The following is a 26911-nucleotide window of genomic DNA, read 5'->3' as shown; positions in this document are numbered from 1 at the left end:
TGTGGGCAGCACCCACACCTCCCATTCATCTCACCATTTTATTAAAAGATGAAGGAGCCATAAGGACACTGAGGAAATGAAACAAAACCCTGCAGGCACATAGCAGGAGCTCAGAAATTTGGCTTTGCTTTCTGTCCCTTCTCTTAAACAAACTGTAGTTTGGAAGCAGTTCATGGAGAGGTCTGTCTGTTTTCTAATAAAGAAAGGGCCCTTAATTTTATATTTGTTGCTTAAACATAACTTCCGTTTTCTAAAAGCTGCCCTTCACAATGAATGTGCTCACACTTAAGGTCTACCTGACATATGGTCACTGCATGGCTGCTGCTGATGCTTTCAAGGTCCCGGCAACCACGAGAAACCATCAGCGGTGGGTAGTGAGCTTTCAGGAGGACTGTCCTACCTCACCCTAGAGCCCTAACAAGAAGGCTGATGAAGGAGAGAGACTGCTCAGAGAACAGAGGGATCAGTTGCTAGGAAAACAGCAGTGGGAGTGAGAAGCGCGGAGGAGAAGAGAGAAAGCAGCAAGGTGCTAATGCTTCTTCACTGTTCCCTTGGAAGCCACTTCTGTAGGTGAGCAGTTCTGCAGGCCCCCGACGGCATCTGCACAGTGCACAATCTCCCACCTGCACAGAGGGGTGGTGAGGGCTACGGCTTAGCACTTAGCCTTCACCCGGCTTCCTGGCTCAGCAGCTGACGACATGTGTGGGCAGCAGAGTGAGCTTCAGGAGGATGGGGGTTGGGGGTTCCACTGGAAGACAGATGTGGCTCCTCCACTCGGGTGTGTGGGAGTCGCCTGCACTGATTTCAGAACACGCTGTCCCACCTGGCCCAACTCTGCCTTTACAGAGATCACGGTGGTAGCTTCAAAGAGGCCAGTGGGAAACGTGACACCACTAACCAGGAACTGCACACATTTACCAGAACATCCACGACTTACACCAACATACAGGGCAAGGGTCAGTGCCAACCTACAGAGCAGCGTTTATACCCTGGATCCTGATGCCAGAGGAGCTTGAGAAGTCCCTTGGTGACTTTTTTTGGTAAGACTACCATTTCTTTGTTTGTTTATATACTGTGGGGTATGTCACTGTGCATGTTTGTCAAGGTGGGATCTCTTTCCACCATGTGGGACCCAGAGACCAACCTGAGGTCATCAGACTAGGTGGGAAGTAATTGGACTGACTGAGCCATCACACTAAGCCATTTGGTTTCTTAAAAACATGAATAATGGTCATAGGTTTGCCAAAAGGATTAAATGCATTAATTCATGTCCCAGTGTTGTCGTGCCCCTCCCCCCAGGCCTGGAACACTGAAGTAAAAATTCAGCCAATGGTATTTCCTGACACTCCAAGGATGATAAGCCCAGTCTAGAAGAGCACTGCCAGGACACCATCCCTCACCACAGGCCCATCTCCCTAGTAACGGTTACTCAGTTTCGGTGCAGTGAGGCAGCTCCATTATCTCCACCCTCCTCACATCCACTGTCTCCTCTCAGTTCCCCAATCAAATCTGGAGCCTGGATAAAAGAGCAGAACCAGCATGTCTGAGAATCAGAGGGCCTGGTTTCCTGCTTACACACACTATCTCCTGTTTAGGGAGATCAAAGGACAGCAGAGCAGTGTAGGGCATTTAGAGAATGTTCTAGATAAGAGCCAATTGCCCTCTGAGTCTCCACGTGTCCGGCTGTACCAGCTCAGCAGAATGTTTAACATACATGACAGGGGACTTGGAGAATTCAGAAAGACGGACAGTGTTCAGCAGTCTGTGCTATCCAGGACAGGGAATGTAAGTAGGACAATTTCAGAGCCACCCCGCCCCGCTTGCTGATCTAACAAGTTATGCAGACACATACTTTGGTTTCTTGGGAAATTCAGAAGACAGTGCTTCTTAACTGTTCAGACCAAAGGACTCCGTTGTAAGTTGATACAGGCACACAATCCCCTAGCTGCCTACCTGTTAAGTGGCATAAAGAAAGGCTATTCTGAGCAAAGAGCGGGCTTGGCGGGGTGGAGCAGGCAGGCGCTCCCGGGGCCTCCCTCTAGAAGGCTGCAGACAAGCCGCTAAAGCATCAAGTGGAGGGCTGATTCATCCAAAGCCCGGTCCTGGCCCCACAGAGGCTGCTAGGAAAGAGCCTGGAAGTTGAGCTCAGCTCTCTAGGTCCAGACTGGAGGGCTTAAAACAACAGCTGAACTTTGGACAGCAATGGGATAAATGGGAGTGAGGACAGTGTGATCGCCATGGACATGCAAGAAAAAATTCTGACAGGCAGAGATGTGATAAGCTCAGTGTTTACTGACTGCCGGTGCGAGATGCTGAAGATAGGTGCTACAGACATTTTGTCTGCAGCAGCAACTTTCTTAGCCCAGAGATGCCCATCCTAGACTGGCACTAGCTAGTCACTCTAGCTGCTACTGCCACCTGCTGAATCGGAGCGGCGTCCTGTGTTAGATTTCCATGTAGAAATGGTCAGCCTCACAAGAGGTCAACTTCTCTCTGGCTACCCTGCCTATCAAGAGATGTTCTATATGGCACAGCAACCCCGACCTCAGGTGCCAACTCAGACCTACCTCCGTGGGGTGCAGTCGTCATGGGGAGGGATGATGACAACTTTCACTGTGACGGATGTTCTCAAGAGATCGATCATCTGCTCATGGCTCAGGGTGGCCACTGCCACCTTGCAGATCTCCACCAGGCGGCTGCCCTGCCTCAGACCTGCTTGCCAGGCATAGCCGTAGGGCTCTACATCTGCCACGATGCCCTCATAGTTGACATGGAAGCCAAGCTGTCCTAGCCCATTTCTTCGCAGAGTCATTTCCACCGATTCACAACCTTTTGAAACAAACTAGACAGGAAATGAGAGGGACTGGAGTTAAGTGCTGTAGACTCAGAACTGGTAAATGCTGCCTTGGGTTATTCTTGAACACCCTTGAGGCAGCCGAAGGGTGGGCTAGCTATTCTCCTTCACTAGTCTCTAGTCAGCAGGCAAAATCAACACACTGGCTGCCTCTGAAGGGCTCAATGGCTTTCCTAAAGTTACAGGGAAACCTCGGAGAGACTCACAGAGAGCTGGCAGCAAAGAGAGCCTATACTCTGCATTCAACTATTCATATAAAAAAATATCTCAGGCAGCAGATACGCAAACAGCTTTCTCCTGACTACAGCGACACCAGTCACAAGCACAGTGAGATCTGGTCACGTGAGGTGAGTTCCCTTCATGAACCCCCAGCCAATGTGTCTCCTCTCCCGGAGTTGCTACTTTTTTCAGCAAATGATGGAAAGCATGGGTGTCACATAAACAGTGCTGCTTCACACATCTTCAAGGGACTGCCAGAGCAGCCAATAATGCCAACACAAGGTTCCATGCCCTGGCTTTCCTGTCCAGGAAATGTCAGGAATGAGAATTGAAACAGAAGAAGAAAAGTCTCACCTGCAGCCTTTTGACAATTTCTTTAATATCTTCACTGCTAATGAAGCTCTCCACTGAAACACACTCTCCCCGCTCATAGAAGATTTTGAGGCTGGTGTCGCTGGACGTCCACCCTATCACATCTCTGCAGGAACAATTGAAAGCCACACTCTTTGTTTCCTGCTCGATGAGGACGATGAACTCGTTGGAGATGCCAAGGAGGCAGTCAAATTCCATGGCCTTGTTGTAGTCTTTGGCCCGGACTGCCCACACAATGGCCCCCATGCTGCTGAGCTCAGCTCCTGGATAAGGCTTGGACTTTTCCTTCTTCTTGGAGGCCAGAGAAATGAACGGGAACTTGCCGGAAGGGTCGATAGGTGTGTTGGTGACATTCTTTTCTGCCAAATCTTTCAGGTATTCCTGGCGGGTCCTTGTTGCCATGGCCCGAAACTTTTCTGATTTATGAGCAGCATTTTCTGCATTAATCACTTTGGCCAAAAGGAAGTCCCTGAACACATTTGACTTGGGGAAAGTGACCCCTTTAGGGATGGGAGGTCCAAAAGAAGGCACATCTCTGGACCTGGTGACGGCCACACTGACAGACAAAGCAGAGAACAAAGGATGAGATGGTATCGGTATGTCTGTCTTCTATTACAACAAGGGGATAAAATGTGCTGTGACGAAGGGCTGGGGACGTAGTTCCATAGAAAAACAGCAGTCTAGCATGTACATGCAAGGCTCTGGGTTTGATTCCCAGTACTGAGGAAAAGGGAGAAGCATATGCTAAAGGCAAAACAATCACTCATTTTGTGCAAGAAAGAACACAAATTTCTGCTTGACAAGTCAACTTTTTTCATTCAGGCTTTAGAGAATATAAGTCCAGTCCCGTGTCGCCCCCCCTCCCCAGGCAGATGCTTTCTGTCTAAAAGCTTAGGAGTTAAAACTTCACTTCTTTAGCAGATAGGAAACTAACCACACATCATGGGGGCGGGGTGGGGGTAGGGGTGGCGGCTTACTGTAATGTTCCAAATAAGAGAATAAAAGCTATTTTAAATACCTACAGACTATTTCCAGTGGAAGCTGTGATAATCACACAACCTTTCAGACAGAAATTGTCAGAACACAAATGTGTCCTCCACTTCAGATAGGATGCCTTCAGGCAAGACACAGTTCATCAGGGAAATGTCAGAAGATATATGACATGAGAAATGAGTGATTTCTCATTTCTATTTCTAATAATACAGCAAATACTATCTATTGGCTATGTGTGAGGCATCATGAGACCAGATTAAAAGCATAACTTTAAAATAAAACCATCAATAGTAAAGATTTTTGGAGAATTGCCACAGTACTTGAAAATCCTGTTTTTCAGCTGAGCTATTCTTTGGTCCGAATGTTCTACTTTTGGTCTGTGATTCTTTAAGAAACACATTTCCCTTTCTCTATTACTTTAAGTCAGACTGAGCTTAGAAAGCTTGTTCCCATCATTCTTTTTGTATACACAGAGCTAAAAATTAGGATCATGAAAAATGGCCATAAACAAAACGTGTGTGCTGATCTACTAATTTTAATCTCAAAAAGAAAAATATTAGAAGTTTCCTAAAACAACAGAAGTTGGGTATAAATAGAGGGGCTGTATGTCTTTTATCAGTTTTCAATATCATATATGATATCCTCAGCCAAGCTTGACAAGACTAAAAATGAAGATCCCACTTTCCACGTGATTTAAAAGTGAGTCAGCCATGAAACTGTGCACTGTAAAACGTTTTATCAGAATTCTCAAGGGAAAGGATACACCCCAAGAGTGTGCTTCCAAAGTAAACTGAAGAACTCTACCTCATATTTTCTTGACTTTAAAGTCTTGTCAGGTCACGCCTATAACTCCAGCAATCGGGGGCTGAGGCAAGAGAGGGGACTGCTCTGAGTCTGAGGCTATCCTGGGATACACAGAGAGTTTCCTAACAGCCTACAGCACGAGACTCTGTCTCACCCTCCCCTAAATGGGGTAGGGAGTAGTCTCACTCTCAGATATTCAGCTACTGTTAGAAAATTTTCTGTATCTTATAGAAATGGGACAGATAAATGTACAAATGAGCATCCCATACTTAGACATTATACTTAGGTGAAATGGAAAAGCCACAAGGTCGGGAGACACCTCAGACAGGATCTATGCTTTGCACAAGCTTATCTTTAACAAACAGACTACCAGTCTCACTTCATGACAGAGAGAAGTGTCAGCCAATGCCCGTGTTCTAAATGCAGAAGTGAAGCCTCAGACTCCCCTGTGCATGCATTAGGGCCTAATTACACCCCACCACCACAAAGGCAATTGTTCTTGTCAATGTGAACTGTCTGCCTTGAATGCTGACAGCTGTGTGATTTTAATTCGATGGTGTTAGCCCCCACTCCCCAGCCCCCGAAACTGAGCAGAAAATGCTGAAATCCAGATTTGTTAGATTTTCTACAAGGAATCCTGTGAGGATCCAGAAATGTTTAATATCTTTCATTTTAAAATTGGCAATTTCTGTTCCTGCTAATTTCATCAGAGCATTATTCTTCCTCAGGAAACAGCTGTGCTTTTATTTTAACTGAGGAGAGGCACACAGCAGGGGTGTGATCGTGAGCACGTCTACTTGCCCCCGAGCCCACAAGAGTACATAGATCTATTTATTAAGTGACAGAACTTCAGACAAACACACACTGGCAACCTACCAATAATTAGGAGCTTCTAGAACGAACTGTGAGGGAGAGAACTGAGTCTTTACCATGTAATTATCTGTGATTCACCACAGATGGGAGTAAGTGATATAGGCAGTAATCAGGTCTGCAACATTAGAAACAGAGTCCTCGGGAAGGTGGCGAGGAGGATGGTAGCCGGGGCGTGTATGTGTGTGGGGTGTGTGCGTGCGTGTGTGCCGCCTTTCCAACAGTTTTGTCTCAGATGCACTAACTTTCATGGTCCTGCAGGTTAAGAGGCTCACTGACACAGACGCCATACCACAGGCGCTAAATTCACTACAGTAAGGCCTCGTTTAAGCTAAGTAGAATACACAGCCTCGATTCAAAACGAAGTCTGTCTAGAACTTCTAAATACAAGTACCTGAGACGACATAGAAATGGTTCTTCTTTGAAGGTGGATTCCCCAGAGTCTCGTGTCCACACTCACCTTCCAGCGCTGTGTGCTGGCAATGACCCACCCACTTTAAGCCCGCTCACCTGCTAGCATGGAGAAATGGGACCAGCTACCCAGGTGGGTTAGAGGACAAGCTGAGCTTAGAGACTGAAGCAGTCGGAAGGTCAGCACTGAAGAGGACTTTACAGAGGTCACTGGCCCTCGAACTTCCATAAAATCATGAGCTGCACCTCAAACTTGACTTCAACTTTACAATTTTTTTAAATCTACGGATATACTCTCCACAGTCCTTGAAAACAACAGGGAGACCCAGAACATGCCCAGTGTTTATCTCTAGGAACAGTGGCTACAAATCCTTCACTTTGTAGAAAACCATGATCTACACGGCTGGTGGGGAGTGCCAGGGCTCCTACACTGGGAGCCTCGGGTTCAGACGTGCCCAGTCCAAGAACCACACCACACACACACAACCCCCAAAATGACACCAAAGTGGCACTAAGAACCCCCCCCAGTCACAAAGATACAAATCTCTTAAGGGGGTTGACCCCTAGCTCCTGAGGAACATGCGCTTTGCCAGGAAGCACAAGAAAGGCCTGAGGAAGATGCAGGCCAGCAATGTGAAGACAGTGAGTGCGCGTGCAGAGGCCATCAAGGCCCCTGTGAAGCCCAAGGTGGTTAAGCCCAAGACACCAAGGGACCCCGGCCACACATTCGGACCCTTTGCTTCCATGGCTCACCCCAAGCTCAGGAAGTAGATTAGAAGCTACATGACCAAAGGTGACAGACCCTGGCAACCAAGGCCCAAGGTTCAAACCAAGACAGAGGCCTCAGTTCCAGCTCAGGTTCCCAAAGGCGCCCAGGACCCTGAAGGTCCCACAGAAAAGGTTCCTGTCTGCCAACGTGAAGACAGATGGACTGGTGCTGATTACAAACACACAAACACACTTGGGGCAAGATCTAAGGACACTGCTCAGGGTGCAGTATAGAGTGCGTGCACAGCATGGGCCGGCCTCCGGGCTCAGTCCTCAGGACTGCAGGAGCAGCAGAATAAAAGAAGGTAACGCAGAACCACCCAGAGGTAGAGCAGTTCCTTCTCTGAGCTAGAGTCAAAAAGAACAATGCTGGAGGGAATCTGCAAGCAGCAGAGCTGGGCCCAGGACATGAACACACTCACGTACCGCCTATCTGTCTGGGAGCTGTGGGATTCCGACAGTGCCCACTTCCCCAGTAACGTTCACGGAGCTCCAACATGCTAAGGCTCCTTCCTGGCTACTCTTGAGGGTCAAGGGAGAAATGCAAGTCTGGTTTGAGTTCTCTGCTAGAGATAGCAGGGTGCCAGAGGCCAGACTCAATAAAGGCTCTGTAGCTCCAGGGAGGCCCAGGATGCCTTCCCAGAGGAAACCAAAGACATCAGAGGGGTGTGTGTGTGTGTGCGTGTGCGTGTGCGTGTGCGTGTGCGTGTGTGTGTGTGTGTGTGTGTGTGTGTGTGTAGAATATGGTCTCAATAAGATACATTCCACACATTCCAATTAATTACTTATTTGGGAGGGGCAATACTGGAGATTGATCCTGGGGCCTTATGAATGCTACCCTGAAATTAATTAATCTTTACTAATTTTTCATTCTATAGAGTCCTGTCTCCTTCTCCTATGCTTTTCTTTCTTGCAATGCATCTTCTGAAGAAACTGGGCTGTTGGTTGCTCAGAGAGTGAGTCCTGTCGAGTATAAACCTGCTCCCTGGTCTCACATTTCCTTTAAAGTGCCTTGAGGAAAAGGCTTGACCACAGTCAAATTTCATCTGAGAAAGGGACAGGGTGAGTGGAGCTCTGCCATTATGAGGCACATATTTGTCTCTTTTTTTTGGTGTTTGTGGCCTTTGATGGCCAATTCTAGATCCACTGACTTATTACTGGAAATGGCGAAGCCCCACGGTGCCCTTAAATGAGATGACCCCAGGCCGCTATTCTTACCGAATCTGTACCTGTGATGTGAACAGCTTTTCTATACCTCCGCTAATGATAATCACATACTGATAGTTTCCAGTGCTATTTTACTTTAACGAAGCTCCTTCGTCTTTTCGATTTGTCGCTTCTAATGTGGTCTATCAGCTGGAACCAGGGAATTCAGCTCCCTGTAATGATACACCTAACAACCGAGGTTGGCGGGCACTCTGATGGGCCACAGGGTAAACTTCAGTACACACCCTCTGGGTCCATAGCAGGACATTTTCTTTGTTCTCTCTGGTACATACATGGCAGGTTCGGGACTAAAGGAACAGATATAGCAGACTGCAGCCTTTAAACCTCTTCATATAAATTACCTCCCATGGACACACTGAGTTAACTACTTCCCCAGGGTTATTCCCTACTCCCATGGTTCCTGTCTTTATGCTGCACCGACCCACCACCACCACCACTCCTGAACTGGCTCCTCTTCTTCCTGCTCAGTTCTATACATCTGTGTTTTAAAACACACACCATGCTAAATCCTGTTTTCTTGGTTAAATACCCTTGTAATTTATCCTTAAACTGACCCCGTTCTCCAAATCATTACAGCAAGATGCTTGGTAAAATAAAGGTTCCAAGTTCTAGATGTCAGATACCCAACAGGCATCAACAAAACAAAACAACCAAGGAATGTTTCTAATGGAAAAGCTGGGCCAAGGACTGCGTGGCTGTGGCACTGTGGCTGGAACCCAGGGCCTTACGTTTGACAGACAAATGTCCTACCACTGAGCTACAGCTCTGCCTAAGTGGTTTTTAAATGCTCAAAGGAAATGAGAGCTGGGATCTAGCTCAGTGCTAGAACACTTGCCTGTCACGCATAAACCCCTGGGTTCCTTCCTAACCTCTGGAGAAAAAGCACCTGAATTAGTTTAAATGAACAGGGCTGGAAGTCAATCCCCAGTAGTCTGAGGGGACTGCTCGAGTATGGGGAAACTCTAAAGAACCACGGGCCACTGTACAATCAACACAACCTTTCCACTCTGCTCAGGATACATTAACCGTCATGAGAACATAAGCTCCCTCCGCCCTCTTCACCAGCACTGAAGACTGGAAGAGCAGAGCCACCTGGTTGCCTTCAGCCTCCAGACACCTCAGCATCCCATATAACCCAGAAAACATGCCGACTCTACATGAGAGGGCCCAGAACAATCCCGTCTTAAGTTTACAGTAGAAAAAGGAGGTTACTAAGGACTAAGGAAATTTTCTCTGACTTCTTTTGGTGAGATTAGAAACTGACATGTTCTCCTAGGTTTACAAATGGCTCAATATTCACACTGATGAACAATATATTAGGCCTTCAGCCACGGCTGGCAACTAGGAAGTTCCAAGTATGCCCACGTCATGTCATGAACAAAGATGTCCTATTCCCAGCACAGACCCCATGAGCATCACATGGCTGGGTTAAAAAGATGGGTTCCCAGGAGCTGGAGAGATGGCTCAGTATTTAAGAGCACTGGCTCCTCAAGAGGACCCACAGTCAGTTCCCAGCACCCAATGGCAGTTTACAGCCATCCATTACTCCAGCGTCAGGGGTCCAGTGCCCTCCTCCGGCCTCTACTGGCACTGGGCACACACGTGGTGCACAGATATAAATGTCATCCAAACACTCATTCACAAAAACTTAAAACTGAATTAAAAAAGAAACAACGGGCTCCTGATGCAAGAATTTCAAAGAGTGACAGAGAGAAAACTGCCATTTTCAGTATTTTATGTTTCTCTGTGTGAGATGTAAAGAAAGGAAATGGCTGAGGGCAGCCAAGACACACCCGTCCTCCTGGTGCTGTCCATCAGTGTCAAGAGTAGCTACTGAGCACCTGAAACGGGGCTCATATGAATGAAGAACATTAAATCAGATTAAAATTTAGTGAAAAGAAAACGTGAAAACTGAGCCAGACGGTGGCGCACGCCTTTAATCCCAGCACTTGGGAAGCAGAGGCAGGCGGATCTCTGTGAGTTCAAGACCAGCCTGGTCTACAGAGTGAGTTCCTGGACAGTCAGAGCTACACGGAGAAACCCTGTCTTCCTGTCTTGGAAGAAAAAAAAAAAAATCAAACTGTTCATTCAGACTGAACTTTTACAAAATGTTCTGGAACAATCTGGGCAATTTTTCAATTGTAAGTATGAATTCCTAAAGATGATCAAGTCGTTCAATGAAAATTTAGTATCCTACTCAAGGTATCTAGTTAAAAGGCACTCAAGTTAGTCCAAAGAGAGGTCACAATCAGCTGGGCATAGTGGTACACACCTTTAATCCCATAATCCCACCACATGGGAGGTTGAGGCAGGTGGATCTCTGTGAGTTCAAGGCTAACCCAATCTACATAGCAAGTTTAAGTACCAGAGTTACACAGTGAGACCTTGTCTCAGAAACAAGAGAGTAGGGTCACAATCAATATCAAGATTTTAAATTAGAGGTTATTATATAGAAATAATAATACTTAGTTATATTTAGTAAACAAAACACTAGGTCAAAAACAGTGTCAAAATGACTTTCATCTATGATTTCTTTAGAAAAAAAACTGGCTATTTAGTGAAAAAAGAGGCCATGAATTTGAAGGAGAGCAGGGATGGGTATGCAGAAGGGTTTGAGGGCAGGAAAGATGAGAAATGTAAATCTCAAAATTTCAAAATCTTGCTATTAAAATTAGTATGTGGCTTGCACTGTTTCCATTGGACAGTACTGATTCAGACAAAGGCTTAAAAGAAAAAGTTTCCTTTAAAATACACCGTGTGGCAGTTCATCGGCCACACTTCCAGTGCTATATAGTATGAAGTCATTTGCACAAATCCAGTAGACAGCACGTGGGAAATGCTAGGGGTATTTCAAACAACTACAACAAATGTCTAATAAAACACAGAAAAGCCTGTAAGAGCATGCTTAGAAATGTTAGAGTAAAGGGCTTTTTTAATAGCAACAATTTTTAAAAAACAAACTTCTATTTATTATGAACACTCTGCTCTCACCATGCCGAAAGAATACATAATTAGCAGTGTGAGTAATTAGCTAGCTGGTGACCAGATGGCATGGGTGAAGGCCAGCACCTAAGGAGGAGGTGCGGATGGCAACGGCAGGTGTCTAACCAACAAGCCCGGGGATGCCAGCACCACCAGTTACAGCATCACGTGAATTCAGCCAACTGCACACACAACGCAGAGATGAAACATGAAAGTAACAGACTGCCCACTGTCCTCCAGAAGAAAGCAGAGCTGGGGGAGGGGGGCCTGTGCACGGCCATCACCCCTCAGCCCCTGCGGCGCAAGGCCTACCTGTAACAGACACTCTCGGTGCAGGGGTTGTGAGCCCGGACAACGACAAACACGTGCTGAAAGTGAGAGCGGATGGTTTTCGGGCTGAACGGCTGTGCCCCAGGCTCTTGGAAAACTATCGTCACAATGTCATTTCCAATGTGCCGCTTCCTCAGGAGCTACAAGAAAACAAGCAAGCACCAACCTAAGTGCCGGCACCTGGAGACCCCTCCACCATCCTGTACTGCAGGTATCTATCCATCAGCATGTACCAGTGCAGGCCTTTTTGAGCCTGTCTTAGCATCCTCTCCAAGGAGGAACATGGAAATGAATATTCTAAAATTTGTATGAAAGATACAGCCATTCAAACAGAGCTAACTAATATCTGGCATGTCCAAATCCTCAGTTTCTATAGCAACAGCTGTGTTCCGTTTTCAGAAAAGAAACTTGCCATTAGGAAAGATTTTTAGAGATGAGGAATGGCTGAAGTAATTACTACACAATCACATCATGGTCCTTTACAGAAAATGTGGTGAAGGGGTTTCCTGGTAGACAGTTTGTGTCCCAAGATGGGGACATAGAAATTAGTACTATTCCACAAATAGTAACAATTTAAGGGCAGGTTAGGTTTCAGGTTTGAACAGGTTCCTTAATTATAGAGAGCCCCTTTAGACCATCTTCTGATTCATGTTATACACACTCTGTCATGGCTGCCAAATTCAGGAACCTCAAGCCATTCTAGGGACTTCTGAGTGGCTTCTAAGAGGGTGTGATTATCTCTGGGAGGTTTGTGCTTCTCATCCTTGCTTTATGGAACTTTCAAAGAGTAAAACAATTAAACACGGTATCAATTAACTATGAGCTCATGCAACTTACTTTTATATTTAAATTCTCAGGGACATTGAAGCATGCAAATTAGATAAAACCAGTAACTGTGCTGGCTGCCAGCTGGGGGATGCAGTCTTTTAGATTCAAGTTAGAAATATAGAGAGAAATGTACTTTAAAAAAATGTGTATTATTTTATTTTTGGTATGTGTGTTTTGCCTGCAAAGGTCAGCAGGGGGTGTTGGATGCCTTGGAACTGAAGTTACAGATCATTGTAAGCCACCAAGTAGGTGTTTGGAACTGAACCTGGATCCCCTGGCAGGGCAACAAGTTGCCGAGACAATTCTCAAGGCCTGAAAAGCACACTTTGAACGTAAGGAATTTGAAAGCATTCTGAACTGTCTTCCACTGAGGCAGTTTGCTTCATTTCTCAGCATCAGATACTATAAAAAGAAAGCCTGATTTGAATTGATTGCTATATTCTGTATATTATTATTACAGTATATAAACTGTAAAGTTTATTAATACAGTGAGATCATGAATAAAAACAAACATCACCTCTCTATTTCTACACAGATGTCATTATCTCTTTTCTGCAAAATCATTCTTCAGTATGTCTTGATATATGGAATCCATGTTTTAATAAAGGACTCAAATCCATCTGCCTTATAGTAAATGTAAAAAATTGTATTTTCATGTTTAAATACATGTTAACTATTTTGAAAAGATACGCTCTTTAAATATATTTCTAAGTACAAAGTTATTTACATATAAGAAAACAAATTAATTAGCTATAGAATGAAAAATTCTTAGTATGTAGCAGTAAGATTACTTTCCCATTTTAATTTGGAGTTGTAGTATTTTTGCCTTTATTGATTCCCCAAATTAAACTATGTTTAAAGTTGTCCACTGAAATGTTAACTTACTCTGCCTAGCACTTCAAAAACTAAACCTGGTACTGAATATGGTACCCTGACAAATCTCATGGTTTTCTTCAAAGTGACCAGATAGTACAGGTCTTTATCTCCTCAAAGATCATTCATTAATGTTCTGCTGATTAGTCAAAATGCGTTTACTTTCTCTCTTAGAACGGTGATTTCCACCTAGAAGTCTACACACTGTCCACAGGCTGAATCAGAGCTCATCATCAGATGGGCTTACTGCAGATTTACGGCTGCTCATCGTTTTGTTTCTAGTTTTGAGTACTCTGGTACTCGGGACAGTGCTGCTACTTGGGCTTGTGACTGACCCCAAGTGGTGGCAAGCAGTGGGGTGGGAGGTAGCTGAGTGATGGGCTGGTATCTGTGAAGGACACTGATTCATTCTGCAGCGGGCCCTGCTCTGAGCACAGTGGAGAAAATAGGAAAATATCCACACCCCTGCAAAGTCAGAAGTGACACTGGACCAGTTTACAATAGGTACAGAAGGAGAGACTGTCCACTCTTGGCTTCCCAATTTCAGTCTGGCACCATTTAGTTTGAAATACTTTTCCAAACTGTAACTGCCATTATTGTCCAGACAACATTAGTTTCCATTTCCTCCTTGGAAATCTGCAGCCCCTGTCTCTTCACTTTGCTTTCTCACAGTCTGGTGGCTGGGGCTGTGCCCCTGACCTCTGCAAGACTTCGCACTTGGCATTACTGATGCTATTTCCTTGCCGTTTCCTGATGAAGGAGGAACATGGCTCTGGATCCCACTGACACTTTCTCTGCCATTTCTCCTTGTTGTGTTCAATTCTCCTTGGACCCAGCTGAAACATTAGTACTTTCCTGTTTTAAGCACTGGCCTCTGAGGAGAATCTTCACCCACTTGTGTAGATCCTCTGCAACCCTGCAGAGTCATCCAATCACCGTGATTTCAACTTCTCTTCAGAGTGCATGAGCAGCTCAATGCCCAGTGTGCAAAGCAAATGATTAATTCACAAAGCTGTCCAGCTGCCTGTGAACCTAGAATCTGCGTCTCTCCATTGGCTTGCAGCTCACCTGCTATTCCCTGCTTCCATAAAGCACAAAGCCCCCTGCTGCTGTGACAGGTGCAACACTCAATTCCGCCCGCAGAGTCTGTAAAGCTGACCCTTAGGCTTCGGGGGGAACACAGTAAGAGAAACACAGAGGACAGAGCACCTCTTCTTACCTGTTGCTTGTTGTTCGGTGTGTACGGCAGCATGGTGGAGACATGGAACATGATTTCGTAGTCTTTGTAGGTTGTGTACAGAGAGTGGGTTCCAGTGGAGTCAGCTACAGTTTAAGAAAAATAACACAGCTGATGAGATGACTACAAGGGCAGGAAAAGAGTTACTTCAGAGGACAACATTGGAAAATGACATGGAAAGTAAAGAGCCTGCATAAGGCCGAGGGCAGGCAGTTCCACTCATTTTTAAATACCCAGTTCTCTCCTGCGGTCCTAGGAAGTCTATAGACTGGATATTTTCTCGGAGTAGATGTTTTCTTAGAATATTTGTGAATCCAGAACTATTCTCAAACAAACAAACAAACTGGGATAGGGGCATGACTCAGTGGATAGTGCTTGACCCACAAGAAGAGGATCCCCAGTGGTAGCCTGCTGTGTAGTTCTAACACTCAGAATGAGGAGACAGGGATCACCAGAGCAAGTAGAATAGCAAGCTCTGGGGTCAAAAAAAGACCCAGGCTCAATATATAAAGTGGAGAATGAGCAAGAAGGCCACCTCATGTCAACCACTGGCCTCCACACTCACACACATTCATGTTCAGGCATGCCTGCATTCATTCACGCATGTGTGTATGTATAAATATGCATGCAAAAAAAGCTATTAAATAATTTAAAATATGATATAGCCAGGAATGGTGGTGCACCCCTCTAATTCTTGTACTCAAGAGGCTGAGACAAGAGCATCACAAGCATCACAATGGCCACTGTGGGCTACACTGATATTGCAAAGAGGAGAAGTCATGAGCATAAGAAATATCATTGTTAGGCTGGAGAGATGGCTCAGAGGTTAAGAGGTCGCAAGTTCAATTTCCAGCAACCCTATGGTGGCTCACAACCATCTGTAATGATATCTGGTGCCCTCTTCTGGAATGCAGGCATACATGCAGGCAGAACACTGTACATATAATTAATAAATAAATAAATATTGTCAACAGATACAACATCAAATATCTGTTTTCTTTTGGAAATAAAGCCAGGCCACTGGTTGTTTATGTTTAAAACTGAGGGAAATGCTAAATTCAATCTAGGGTCAGTAAAAACAAACAAAAAAATTCCATTTGCCTTCATGGATATTGAGAACCAATTTTCTTAATATTTTCAATTCAATCAAGAGCAGGGACTAACACTGATCAGCAAGGTTGCAGGAGTGCCCTCAAATTTTAAAGGGTTAAGAACATGCTGTACCCTCACTTCCCCTAAGAAAAAAACCACCTATAATGCCTAAATACAAATGATTTCCCAATCAGTGTGCCCACAAACACCTATAATCAGAGGGGGGGGGGGCAAAACAAACAAACAAAAAAACCCAAAAACCAGCCAGCTAAAAGGGACTGCTGAGACTCAGAGGTCCTGGACGTATGGGTTGTCCAGAGAACCTGAGAGCATTTACTCTGAGTGAACTGACGCCACCAACCAGTTCTGAGGACTAAAAGATCTGATTGCCCTTTAGCGAGTGGTGCCTTTTGTGTTTTAGAGAATGACATAGCAAGACAAAGTCGCAGGCATGCATAAGAGGTGGCCGTTCTCAAACTCAGCAAGCATCAGTGGGGGAGCCACTTTAGAAGCAAAATCCCAGGCCACACTCAGCGATGCTGCCCAGTGGGTACCAGACCTCAGAAAAGAGTCTGGGTCATTCTGATGCGGGAGTTCCCACTGCTCCAAGGTACTGCTCCAAGCAGACTAAGATGAGACTCAGGGACAGATTTAGAAACATGATCTAGAGCCCAGAGCTTTAGGCTGGAGCTTACTGGAGGATTTTCATTTTGAAGCTCATGAAAAATGCAAAGAAATAAGCTAGATATAGAACAAAGCAAAGATGACTTTTCAAAATTGCAAAATACATAACAACATGTAAGTACTCCAGAAAACAAAAACCTCCTAAATGTTAATGTGGACCACCACAAAAGACCATTGAGAAGTGTCCTTCTAAACTGTTCAAGGCTAGTCTTAATAAGAAGAACTTATCTATAGTTAGGAGCCTGCTATAAATAGCTCCAGATCAACTTGTTATAAATATCCTGCAAGACTTTTGAGGTGAATGTGGCAGCTCTGATGTGCTCTAGCCTGACTTTAAGCAAAATCAATGAACTAGAAAAAATACTGCCACTGACATTTACTAAATGCACTTGCCTTAGAGGCATGACTACCAGAAAACAAAAATTCTATGGATAACAATTTGCTCTTCTACTTTAAGCCATTTCTTTCTCTGAGCACCTCATTTTCTGTGATAGATGCTGCCTGACGAGCAATCTCACAGTTTGCTAATATTTTGAACAATCTGGAAATGGTTTCATGAGGTTAGAGATGAGAATAAGGTCAAACCAATGAGAACTTCCTTTCCAAGAAGAAAGCAACTCCCCAGTCTTGAGGTTACTATGAATACAATACAAGAACAAAGGAGAAGAGAAAAGAATGTTTGTAGACCTTCCAAGACTACAATACTAAATGTTCTTACTATGCTTCTAGTGACTCAGAAACCATCCACATCTTAAGATGATGACCATCTTTGAAATGGTAACAGAGTTGTTTTTTAAAATCAGGTTGCAGATAATACATAGTGAGCAGCTGCTAAGTGAAAATGTGCCTGAGGAGGAGATCACGAAAGCCAATACTACTCCATAGCATAGTTGGAAACCCACCCAGACATTACTCAGGCCATCCGACAGTCAAATGACCCACCTCCAACTCACACCATCTGTGAGCTGCACACAGTCATGAACACTACCACAGTCAACAATTATGTCACAAAAAGGAAATCCTTTAAGCGAGTATAGTAGGAAACATCTATAATCCAGGAACTCAAAAGACGGAGAAAGGAGGCTCTCACGGCAGAGGACAGTTTTGACTACATGGAGAGATCTTGTCTCAAAATTTCAAATAAGACTTTTATTATTCAAAGCAGATGGTACTAAGATAGGGAATAACCAAGGGATGATAAGAGCAGAACGTTCACTATACAAGACCATAACAAAGCAGTAAGGCACAGCCACACTTTGGGAAGGTGTGGAAGACAGCGGTAAACAGCAGCATTTCTCCTTGAAGGTTCTTTAAGTCTGTAGAAGTTTCAAGGTACAGCCAATGCCACTGATCTCCTTGACTTCTGACGTAGCTCAGGCTTTTTAGTAGTCAGAGGCTTGGAGAATAAAGGGGTGTGTGAATCTGAGTGAGGAAAAAGTAATCACTCATTCCTACAACTTTTTCTTGAACACTAACAGCAGGTCAAGACAAAGATGGCAGGGACACAGCCTACTTGATTTTTGGAAACTGTCTAGCTTCAAATATCTGCTGAGGCTGGAGGTGTAGCTGAGTCAGAGAGTCTTGTCTGGCATGTGAAGCTCTGGGTTTGAGCCCCAGTACCCCGATATGTGAATAAAATGAATATCCACTGCTGTGATTTGAAAGAGAATGGCTCCCATAGACTCATGGGGTTGAATGCTTGTTCTTCTTTGGGAAGAATAAGGATGTGTTGGACCTGGCCATGATTCTTATCTAGTCTGGAATACCACACTAGTTAAGTAACTGTTTGTCTAAAATCTCTATGCTAGAGTCAAGAGTTCACATGCATGTATCCTTCCCTCGGGATCTGGAGATGCTGAAGTCAATGCTCAGAGGCACGCTGGGAATTGGGTATGCTCTTCTGGAGCAGCTGTGTGTTTCTGAGATAGGGCAAGTTTTGGACCCTGGGTTGAATTTCACTCATCAATAAAGTGGTCATTTCTCTGTTGTTTGGTATTCTTACTGTTGTAAGGGCTAGGTGAAATAAAGTATGGGAAAGTGCTAGCCCGTAAGATCCTCAGTAAATGTCTTGGTTGGAATTTAAATTTTAGGTCCAACAAAATGATTCAGCAGCTAAAAATACTTTATACATATTCCTGACAACCCCATTTCAATTCATAGAACCCACATAAAAAAGCCCAGATGCAAGAGCACACATCTGTAATCCCAGGACTCCAGGCAAGGTGGGAGGTGGAGACAGGAGACCCACCTAGAGTACACAGCACAGCAGAACCAGGGAGAATGATCTTAACAAGATGGAAGAAGAGAAATGACTCCCTAAAGTTGTCCTCTGACTTTCACAAAGGTACTGTCACTTATGCATATGTGTTCTCTCTCTCCCCCCCAAGACAGACAGACAGACAGACAGACACACACACACACACACACACACACACACACACACGATAATATTAAATTTAAATTTTGTTCAGTTAAGAGTTAAAAATGTAGTTACCTTAAAAAGCACACTTTTCTTTGTATAGTTTTCACTCAGTGTCTAAAACTCTGAATGGCTCTGTGTGTACTTTATACCTTTCTCCATTAAAGCATATTCCCAATAAAGAAGGATTTTTTTGTTTTTTTAAAGATTTATTATTTTATTATGACTGTATTGCCTGCATGTAAATATACCATGTATGTATCTGTGCCCCTGAAATGCAAGAGGGCATTGGATCTCCCGGAACTAGGGTTTCAGAGGTTGGGAGCTGCCATGTGGGTCATGGGAACTGAACCAGGATCTTCAGGGAGAGCGGCAAATCCTCTTAACCACTGTGCTCTCTCTTCAGCCCCCAAGCTTCTATTCTCTTTATAGAGCCCGAGGAAGTCTAGTCTAAACCATCTCAGCTGCCCTTTAGACAGGTGAGATGCTCAGGGTGGCACAGGACTCCGCAGAGTTAGAGGGCAGGCTCTGAGGACCACCTCACCATGGGTTTCAGAGTCCCTGTGTGCTGAATTGACAACCAAGCTTCAGTCAGGAAATAACTTCCCACACAATCATCCACGAGTACAGCTTAAAATGGGGATGGACTCCAGCTTTCAAATAAGCGGCGTGGTGGAAAGTTTTCTCTTTAGTGTGTGTGGAATTATCCAGAGGTTTTGCCAACCAAATCAGAGAACCAACAGGAGGCCAAAGGATTCACTGCTAAACATTTCTTCAGAGGGCTGCTCCAGCCAACAACATATTCATCTGAAGCCTATTTGTTTGCTGAAAGTCTTTAATTCTGAGATGAGAAAATGGATTTTGTATGATGAGTGTGAAAGAGAAGAAACGGCTCCACTGTTTCCCAGACTTCCCTGTCCTGATTCTTGGTTCACAGCAGAAAAAAAAACAAAAACAAAAACAAAAAACCTCAAACCAGTTAACACTTGAGGAGTAGACCTGTCTCACCAGATAACATGGGTGTGCAAAGTTCAAGGGCACCAAGGAGGGAAGGACAGAGACTGAAGGCCAAGTCTTGGGTTCTTGGCCATGCCTTCTCTGAACACCAACCATACCACCACCAGTCAGGCAAACTTCCCTAATGCTTATTAGCTACCTAGCCATGGCATGTGAATGTATCCAAAGCCAATTTAGCTAGCAGTTTGCTAAGATGACATGCATTCACAGACAGACAGACAGGCAGGCAAACAGAATGAATGAGTATGAGAATGAATCTGGAACTTCTGTCTTAGCCATAATTCTCACTATAAGTTAGAAAATGAGAAAACATCTGAACCCAGTGGTTTCAAACATTCCCCAACAGACAGCAATAGATGGTTAGTGGTCCCTGGGGGTGGGAGGTGGTAACAAAGAAGTAAGGTGCGCTCTATAATGTCCCCAATTCTCTACCCAGGTGGATTGTCAGGACAGTGGCACAGGACAGGCCTCTGAAGGAAAAGCTACTAGAAAGTGGAGTTCAGGAAGTCTGAGGAGATTGATACTCGCAGAGTACCCAAGAGGAGGAAACCTCACAGCAGCTAGGCTGAGCGCCTGAACAAGGTGCCCTTGAGTACTGCATGTGCACAGGGTTACTTCCTGAAAGCTAAACAAGGAAAATAATTAGGGCAAGAGCTATCAGCTAATTACAACCAAGCAGTGTTCACAGTACAGAGTCAGAAGACATGTGAATTCCAAACAGACACACTGGAGACACCCTGTTCAACAGGATGGTAGTCAGGTCACAATACACCACGTCTCAGGAATGCCACAGGCTACTATAGGTAGCAGTAGCCAAGCTTAAGCAAGACTCAGGAAAACCAAGTGGTCCCTTTGGGAAGTTCACTGACACCCACATAAAACCCAACACTTCAAGGACAACAAAATCTAGATGCTTGGTGACGACAGTCACAAAATGCAGCACTTCATAAATAACCAGCCAGGTGAAGTAGTAAGGCGCAACTCAAACCAGGAAAAATCTAGCAAGAGGAGGAAACCCAGAAAGACAGAAACAGAAGACTTTAACTGTCATAAAAAACGTTCAAAGATTTAAGGGACAAAGTGACCCTAATGAGGCTTGGAGAATGGAAGATATAAAAAAAATTACCAAATGCAACTTCTGGTCCTGGTAATTACCATATTTTATCCGAAGTGTTACTGGGTCAAATTAATGTGGATTAAGACACTATAAAGAAAGAGAGGAAAAGAAAAGGGAGTTTGAAGATGTGCTAACAGGAATGATCAGAACTGGAGCCCAACGCTGAGGGAAAAAGGGACCAAACCAAACCGGAACCTCATCAGCTTTAGTACACTAGTGACACACACAGCCTGTGTGTGACTGAAACGCGAGAGGCCAACACACATAAAAACAACACACGATTTCAATTTGGGAAAAGCTGCAAGTCCACAGATTGGCCTGTGCTCTACTGCAGAAAAGACTCTTTGTGTTCTTTGGGGACAGGATCTTACACAGCGAGGCTGGCCTCAAACTCCCTGCGTGGCTAAGGACAACACTGAACTTCTAACCTTCCTGCCTCTACCTCCTGAGCTCCAGGACCACAGACACGTGCCACCATGGCATTTTTTTTCCTTCTAAAAATTATATTGAAAAAGTTTCTTAACATGATAGAAAAAGATGGCCGAGAGTATGAACGCACACAGAGTTGCATCCTGTCTCTAGGTGTATCACAGCCGATAAGGGGCTGCTCAGCATGCCGACTGTCGACTTGGGGCTAATTCCTCTTTAATATGAGCTTAAATATGAGGCCTACACCCTGCTGACCTGTAATACAAGAGCTAATTCTGTACACTCTTTGGAGCTTCTGAATGAAACACTTTCTGACCCTCCTTCACTTTAGGAAACATGGAGCTCTGCCATGGTCTGGGTGTGGTTTGAATGTGGCCGCTCCCCAATATGGCAGCAGGAAGAGGCTGCGGAGCCTTTTAAAGGTGGACCCAGCAGGTTGTAGGTCACTGTGAGCAAGTACTCAGGACAGTACTTGTGGGCTGCTGTAACAAGATGGAGACCAACCCCTCCCAGCTGCCTGGTTTCCTGCCTTTGGTGTGCCCTCCTCCACCTGTGCCCTTGGCACTGTGAGGCTTTCACAAGAGCCCAGCAAATGCCAGCACCATGGTCTCATACCTCCAGAGCTAAGCCAACCATTTTCTTTACAAATTACCTAGTCTTGGGTATTTTGACAAAGCAAAGACATAAACCATTTCTGGACCCTCCTGAGTGAGAACACTTTTGTGGACTGTATTACATAAACTATACAATCAGAGGCAGTCTGCCAATCCAGGCCCACCTTCCTCTAGTTAGGATTTGGGACTAAATACACACCAAGTGCTTATTTCAGTGGTTCGACTGCTGTTAGCCATCACAGTGCATGCCTGTCACTTCAGAGATGCCTTTATCACATCATCCCACATCATGAAGTGGTGGCTAGAAACGGGCAGATCAATGAACAGCACACAATCTTACGGGCTCCAGTCTGACCATACATTTTCAGAAGCAGAGCACTTATTTCAAGAGTTCTCTATGGTGACGATCTGTAGAACTGGACAAATTGTGACATGCACGATTCCTGGGAGGGAGAGACTAGAATATCTGGACAAAAAGAGCTGAAAGGGTACCGAACGATTAAAGAGCTTTCGCAGCTGTAAGCAGGGCCGAACATTAACACAATATTTAAGAGGCAAGGCTATTTATGGCTTTTCATATTCTCCTGCACGTCGTCTCCAAGCTGGCAACAGTAAAACTATGGCAACAGGAAATCCTCCCTGCAGTGGAGTTTATGAATGCTTTTCTGTTTTCATGAGTCAATGCCTTATTTAATTTCCTGTACAGAAAACCAGAGAGATTGCTACAGACTGCAAAACATACGTACTAAACTAAGACCATCGAAAGAAAAACAGGCCACCACAGGTGTCTAAGGACAGTTTCTGAGACCAAGCTTCAATGAGCCTCCACACAGGGGTGCAGCAGAAGCCAACACACTGCCAGCCACCCAAGCCACCACTTGGGCGCTTAACTATCCTCCTGTGGGCTTTGGGGGGGTGGGGTAGACAGCCTCGAAGGTCTCATCCTGGGCCTTTAACCAACACACTAAGCCAAACTGACAAGCCTAATTTCGTAGGGATTCCCATAATAAACAAGCACAAGGGACACTATCTGGGGGAGGAAGAAACCAGTAAGGACAAGGAAGAAGAGACAGGAAATGGAGGAAATACAAGCAAAGTACAATGGGATATGGCGTGAAAGCAGCACAGTAATATCTAAGATAAACTGAGGCTGGAGAGATGGCTCACTGGTAAAGTTCTTGCCACGAAGGCCTTAGTTTGACTCCACAGAAGCCATATTGATAAAGCTGAATATGCTGGCACAAGCTTGTGGTGAGAACTGAGGAGGTGGAGCAGGCCAATCCCTGGGGCTCACTGCCCAGCCAGTCTAGTTTACATGTGAACTTCAGGTCAATGAGATCCTGTCTCAAAACACAGGATGGATGCCTCCTGAGGAAGATCCATGGTTGACCAATGGCATCTACATGCAACACACATGTGCAAATACATGCATCACCCCCTTAAAATAACCGTAGAAACAAAAACAAAGTAACATAAACAAACTCCCAGAGATTAAAGAATACGGATGGGGGTGGCAAGATGGCCAGAGGGTAGAGATGCTTGCCATACAAGCCTGGTGACCTGAGTTTGAACCCACATAAAGGTAGAAGGAAGATGGGTGTAATGATACAAGCATTGAGGAGGCAGAAAAGTCTTTGTGAGTTCCAGGTCAGCCTGGTCTACATAGTGAGTTCCAGGTCAGCCAAAGATACATAATGAGTTGCTGACTAAACAAGAGAGAGAGAGAGAATAGACTCCACATAGACCATGCACAAACACATGTACACACAATAGTATTAAGAAAGACTAAAAATAAACAAGAAAGCTATGTAAAGGTTGGCTATGCAGAAGAGCACAAAGATTATATAACAAACCAATAAAAGCAAAGATGTCCAGGTCTTACAATCAGATTACGTTTCTAGACCTTTAAATCCCCCAACATTCAGCTACACGTGGTGAAATCTCTGTAGCTGTGCACCATCTGTGCCCATGCCTGACCCATCCACAGCTCTGATGGCAGCAATGCATCCGAGTCCCATCCCAGCCATTCGGGTTATGGTCTCTGAGAGTCCTAGCGCTCCGTCTCCCAGCCCGGTTCCCCTCCCTCACCAGCAGCTTTCTGCAGGAAGTGGCAGCGCTGTTCACAGATGATTTAGCAGCTGCACATCAGCAGGGCAAGGGAAATCAAGCCCAGCGGGAAGGTGTAAGTATTTCTTACTTTTGGTGTCAAGCTGTGCACGATACTTCTCAAAGCCTTTTAGCCGAACTCGTTCTCCCAGAAGCTGAAGGAATTCCTCAAAGGCTGGACCCGCAGACTCGTTATTGTACATCTCTTCTTCGGTGCTCTGGCCTGCTTTGCAGTACATGATGCCCACTTTCTGCTGGTAGTTCAGCTGTGGAGACAGGGCACACAGGGACATTAAGGAGCGACCAGCACACTCTACCCTCCAATGCTAACAAGTCCTGCAGGGCACATGCCCGGCACACAGCTAGCACCCTTCTCAGGAAACCATTTGAATTCTTCTGTCCGAGATCCAAAAACTACAGTGGAACAAACAAACCTCTAACCCTCCTGAGCTAAAAGAGAAAGACAAAGAAGTGAAGTAGAATTCTTGCATGTCAATACAGCATCAGACCAGATGGCGGGTTTTAGGAAACTTCTCTTCAGGATTTACAAACTATGAAAGGTTGATGAACAGCCTGACCCCAACTGCCAGTTAATCCTGAATGATCTTTCCCTTTACAAATCTGAGGCCTTTGTACATTTAAAAGTAGAGGTCTATTTATCAAAAGTTACTTTAAAATAAATGGTATTGAACTAAAAGGCCCATTAATAAACTTGGTATTTAAGAATTTGAGCAGACTTGCACCAGCACCATTTGAACAGTGTATTAAACTGTGATCCTAACGTAGAGCTTGGGTCGAGTCCAGCGTCACCAGCACACAGCTAGAGAAACTTCTCTTCCAAACTGTGCTCAAAGGCAAGAGCCTGAGAGGGATTCTGGGGGGACTTCTCAAGGGCAGGTCAGCTGGGGGCAAACACTCCTTTCCCACTGCACTCAGAGTGAAGCAGTCCCGAGTTTCAAATATGAACTAACAGTAATCAAGACACCTTTTCATCACTGAAAAGCTTGGTCATCCTACAAACAACTTTCAAAAAGATATGAACTCTCAATAAGAAGTAAGTTTGTGCCGGGCGGTGGTGGCGCACGCCTTTAATCCCAGCACTTGGGAGGCAGAGCCAGGCAGATCTCTGTGAGTTCGGGGCCAGCTTGATCTACAAAGCGAGTTCCAGAAAAGGCGCAAAGCTACACAGAGAAACCCTGTCTCGAAAAACAAAACAAAACAAATCAAAAAAGAAGCAAGTTTGCAACTTAAAAATGTAGGCGCTGAGATCCAGTGTGGCCAGTGCTGAGCTCTTAACCCTCTTCCATAGGGTGCTGCAGCCACCAATCTGAGAACGTTATCTAAGAACAACAGGAGAGCTGAGGCTGTCACTTGGTGCTATGTGTTTGCGTAGAGTTCACTGGATTCTGACCGAGCACAGCATAAAGGCTGGCCCCACATTCCTGAGGTCAAACAGCCCTCCTACTTCTGCCTCCTGAGCTGCTGTGACTACAGGTGCAGCCCCCGTGCCTGGTAAGGTGAAGTGTCAGCAACCAGCATGTATCGAATACCTGCTACCTGCCAAATACCACATACAATACCCAACGCAAACTTATCATCCGGTCTCCACAGCAGCTTACCAGCTTGATCTTGATCTTACTCATCTGACAGAAAAGGGAATGGAAGGAAAGGAAGTTGTGCAATGAGGAGTTTTTCCGCCTCTCCTTTGTTAAAAACAAACAAACAAACAAAACAAAACAAAACAAAAAACAGGGTCTCTCTGTGTAGCCCAGGCTGGCCTGGAACTCCCTATGTAAACCAGGCTGGCCTTGATCTTGCAAGAGACCAGCCCTCTACCTCCCAAGTGCTGAGGTTAAAGGGGTGTGCCTCTAAGCCTGCCTGTTTTATTCTGTATCTGACATTCAACACATGGGTCCAAAGCCATTTATTTGTAATTCTCAAGCTGAAAAATAAATCAATTTAAGCAAACACACTTGGCAGCAAAAACTGATAAAGGACTGACATCCTAACTTTTAATTTATTCTTCTTGGCATGAATATTCATATATCCCCTGCATAAATATTCATGTGCTTGACTGTGGGATGCTATCCCTTATCACACTGGGAATATTAGCACGTTGTGCATATATTTTATCATCCTTCGACAATCTGAAAATCTCTCAATTCTGAAAACATATTCAGACCCTGCCATTTGAGGCCTTGGGCCTTTATCAACACGGAATCACACGGTTCATAAAGAAATCCTTTGCTTGCTTCTCCTTTCACCCTGCTTCGGTGAGAGAGTTCAACAGTCCCAGACACAGGCTCAACTGCCCAGGAGCACTCTGCTCACCGGTCCCTACACTTACGGTGACAAAGTAAGGCCACATGAGCCATAAAGCACATGCATGAGCCTTGCAAGTAGACAAACTACTACTGGACTAGGGGAAAAATAGCATTTAACATGGCAGTATCCTTACTTCACTTTAATTGGTAACAGGCATACATGTGGTTGGCTGGTTTGTTTTGTATATCACTTAGGGAGAAAAAGCAAACAAAATATCGAAGTAAAATCACTGACATTTCAAGCTCTATCTCTACTCAGCTGGCTGCTCCAATTGTCCGAATGTGGCTAATGCTAGGAGGGGAACCCCCAAGAGGAGAGGTCTCATCCTGGCTTTAGAACT

The 26911-nt window shown here is 44.9% G+C and overlaps 1 protein-coding gene across 9 annotated transcripts in view; it reads right to left on the bottom strand.

Annotated features, from left to right (window-relative positions):
• Positions 1–26911, bottom strand: part of Sipa1l1 (signal induced proliferation associated 1 like 1) — a 300159-nt gene that overhangs the window by 54766 nt on the left and 218482 nt on the right. For all 9 annotated transcript variants that reach the window (XM_028877330.1, XM_028877339.1, XM_037210693.1 and 6 more), the window contains 5 exons: positions 24338–24512; positions 14751–14854; positions 11813–11970; positions 3428–4001; positions 2568–2842 (listed from right to left, as the gene is read on the bottom strand). In XM_028877330.1, the coding sequence (XP_028733163.1) occupies positions 2568–2842; positions 3428–4001; positions 11813–11970; positions 14751–14854; positions 24338–24512 (1286 nt within the window). The remainder of the gene's footprint in view (positions 1–2567; positions 2843–3427; positions 4002–11812; positions 11971–14750; positions 14855–24337; positions 24513–26911) is intronic.

Source organism: Peromyscus leucopus, chromosome 14 (genome assembly GCF_004664715.2).
Source record: "Peromyscus leucopus breed LL Stock chromosome 14, UCI_PerLeu_2.1, whole genome shotgun sequence".
Classification (NCBI taxonomy): Eukaryota; Metazoa; Chordata; class Mammalia; order Rodentia; family Cricetidae; genus Peromyscus; species Peromyscus leucopus.
This window is presented reverse-complemented; position numbering and strand designations above follow the sequence as displayed.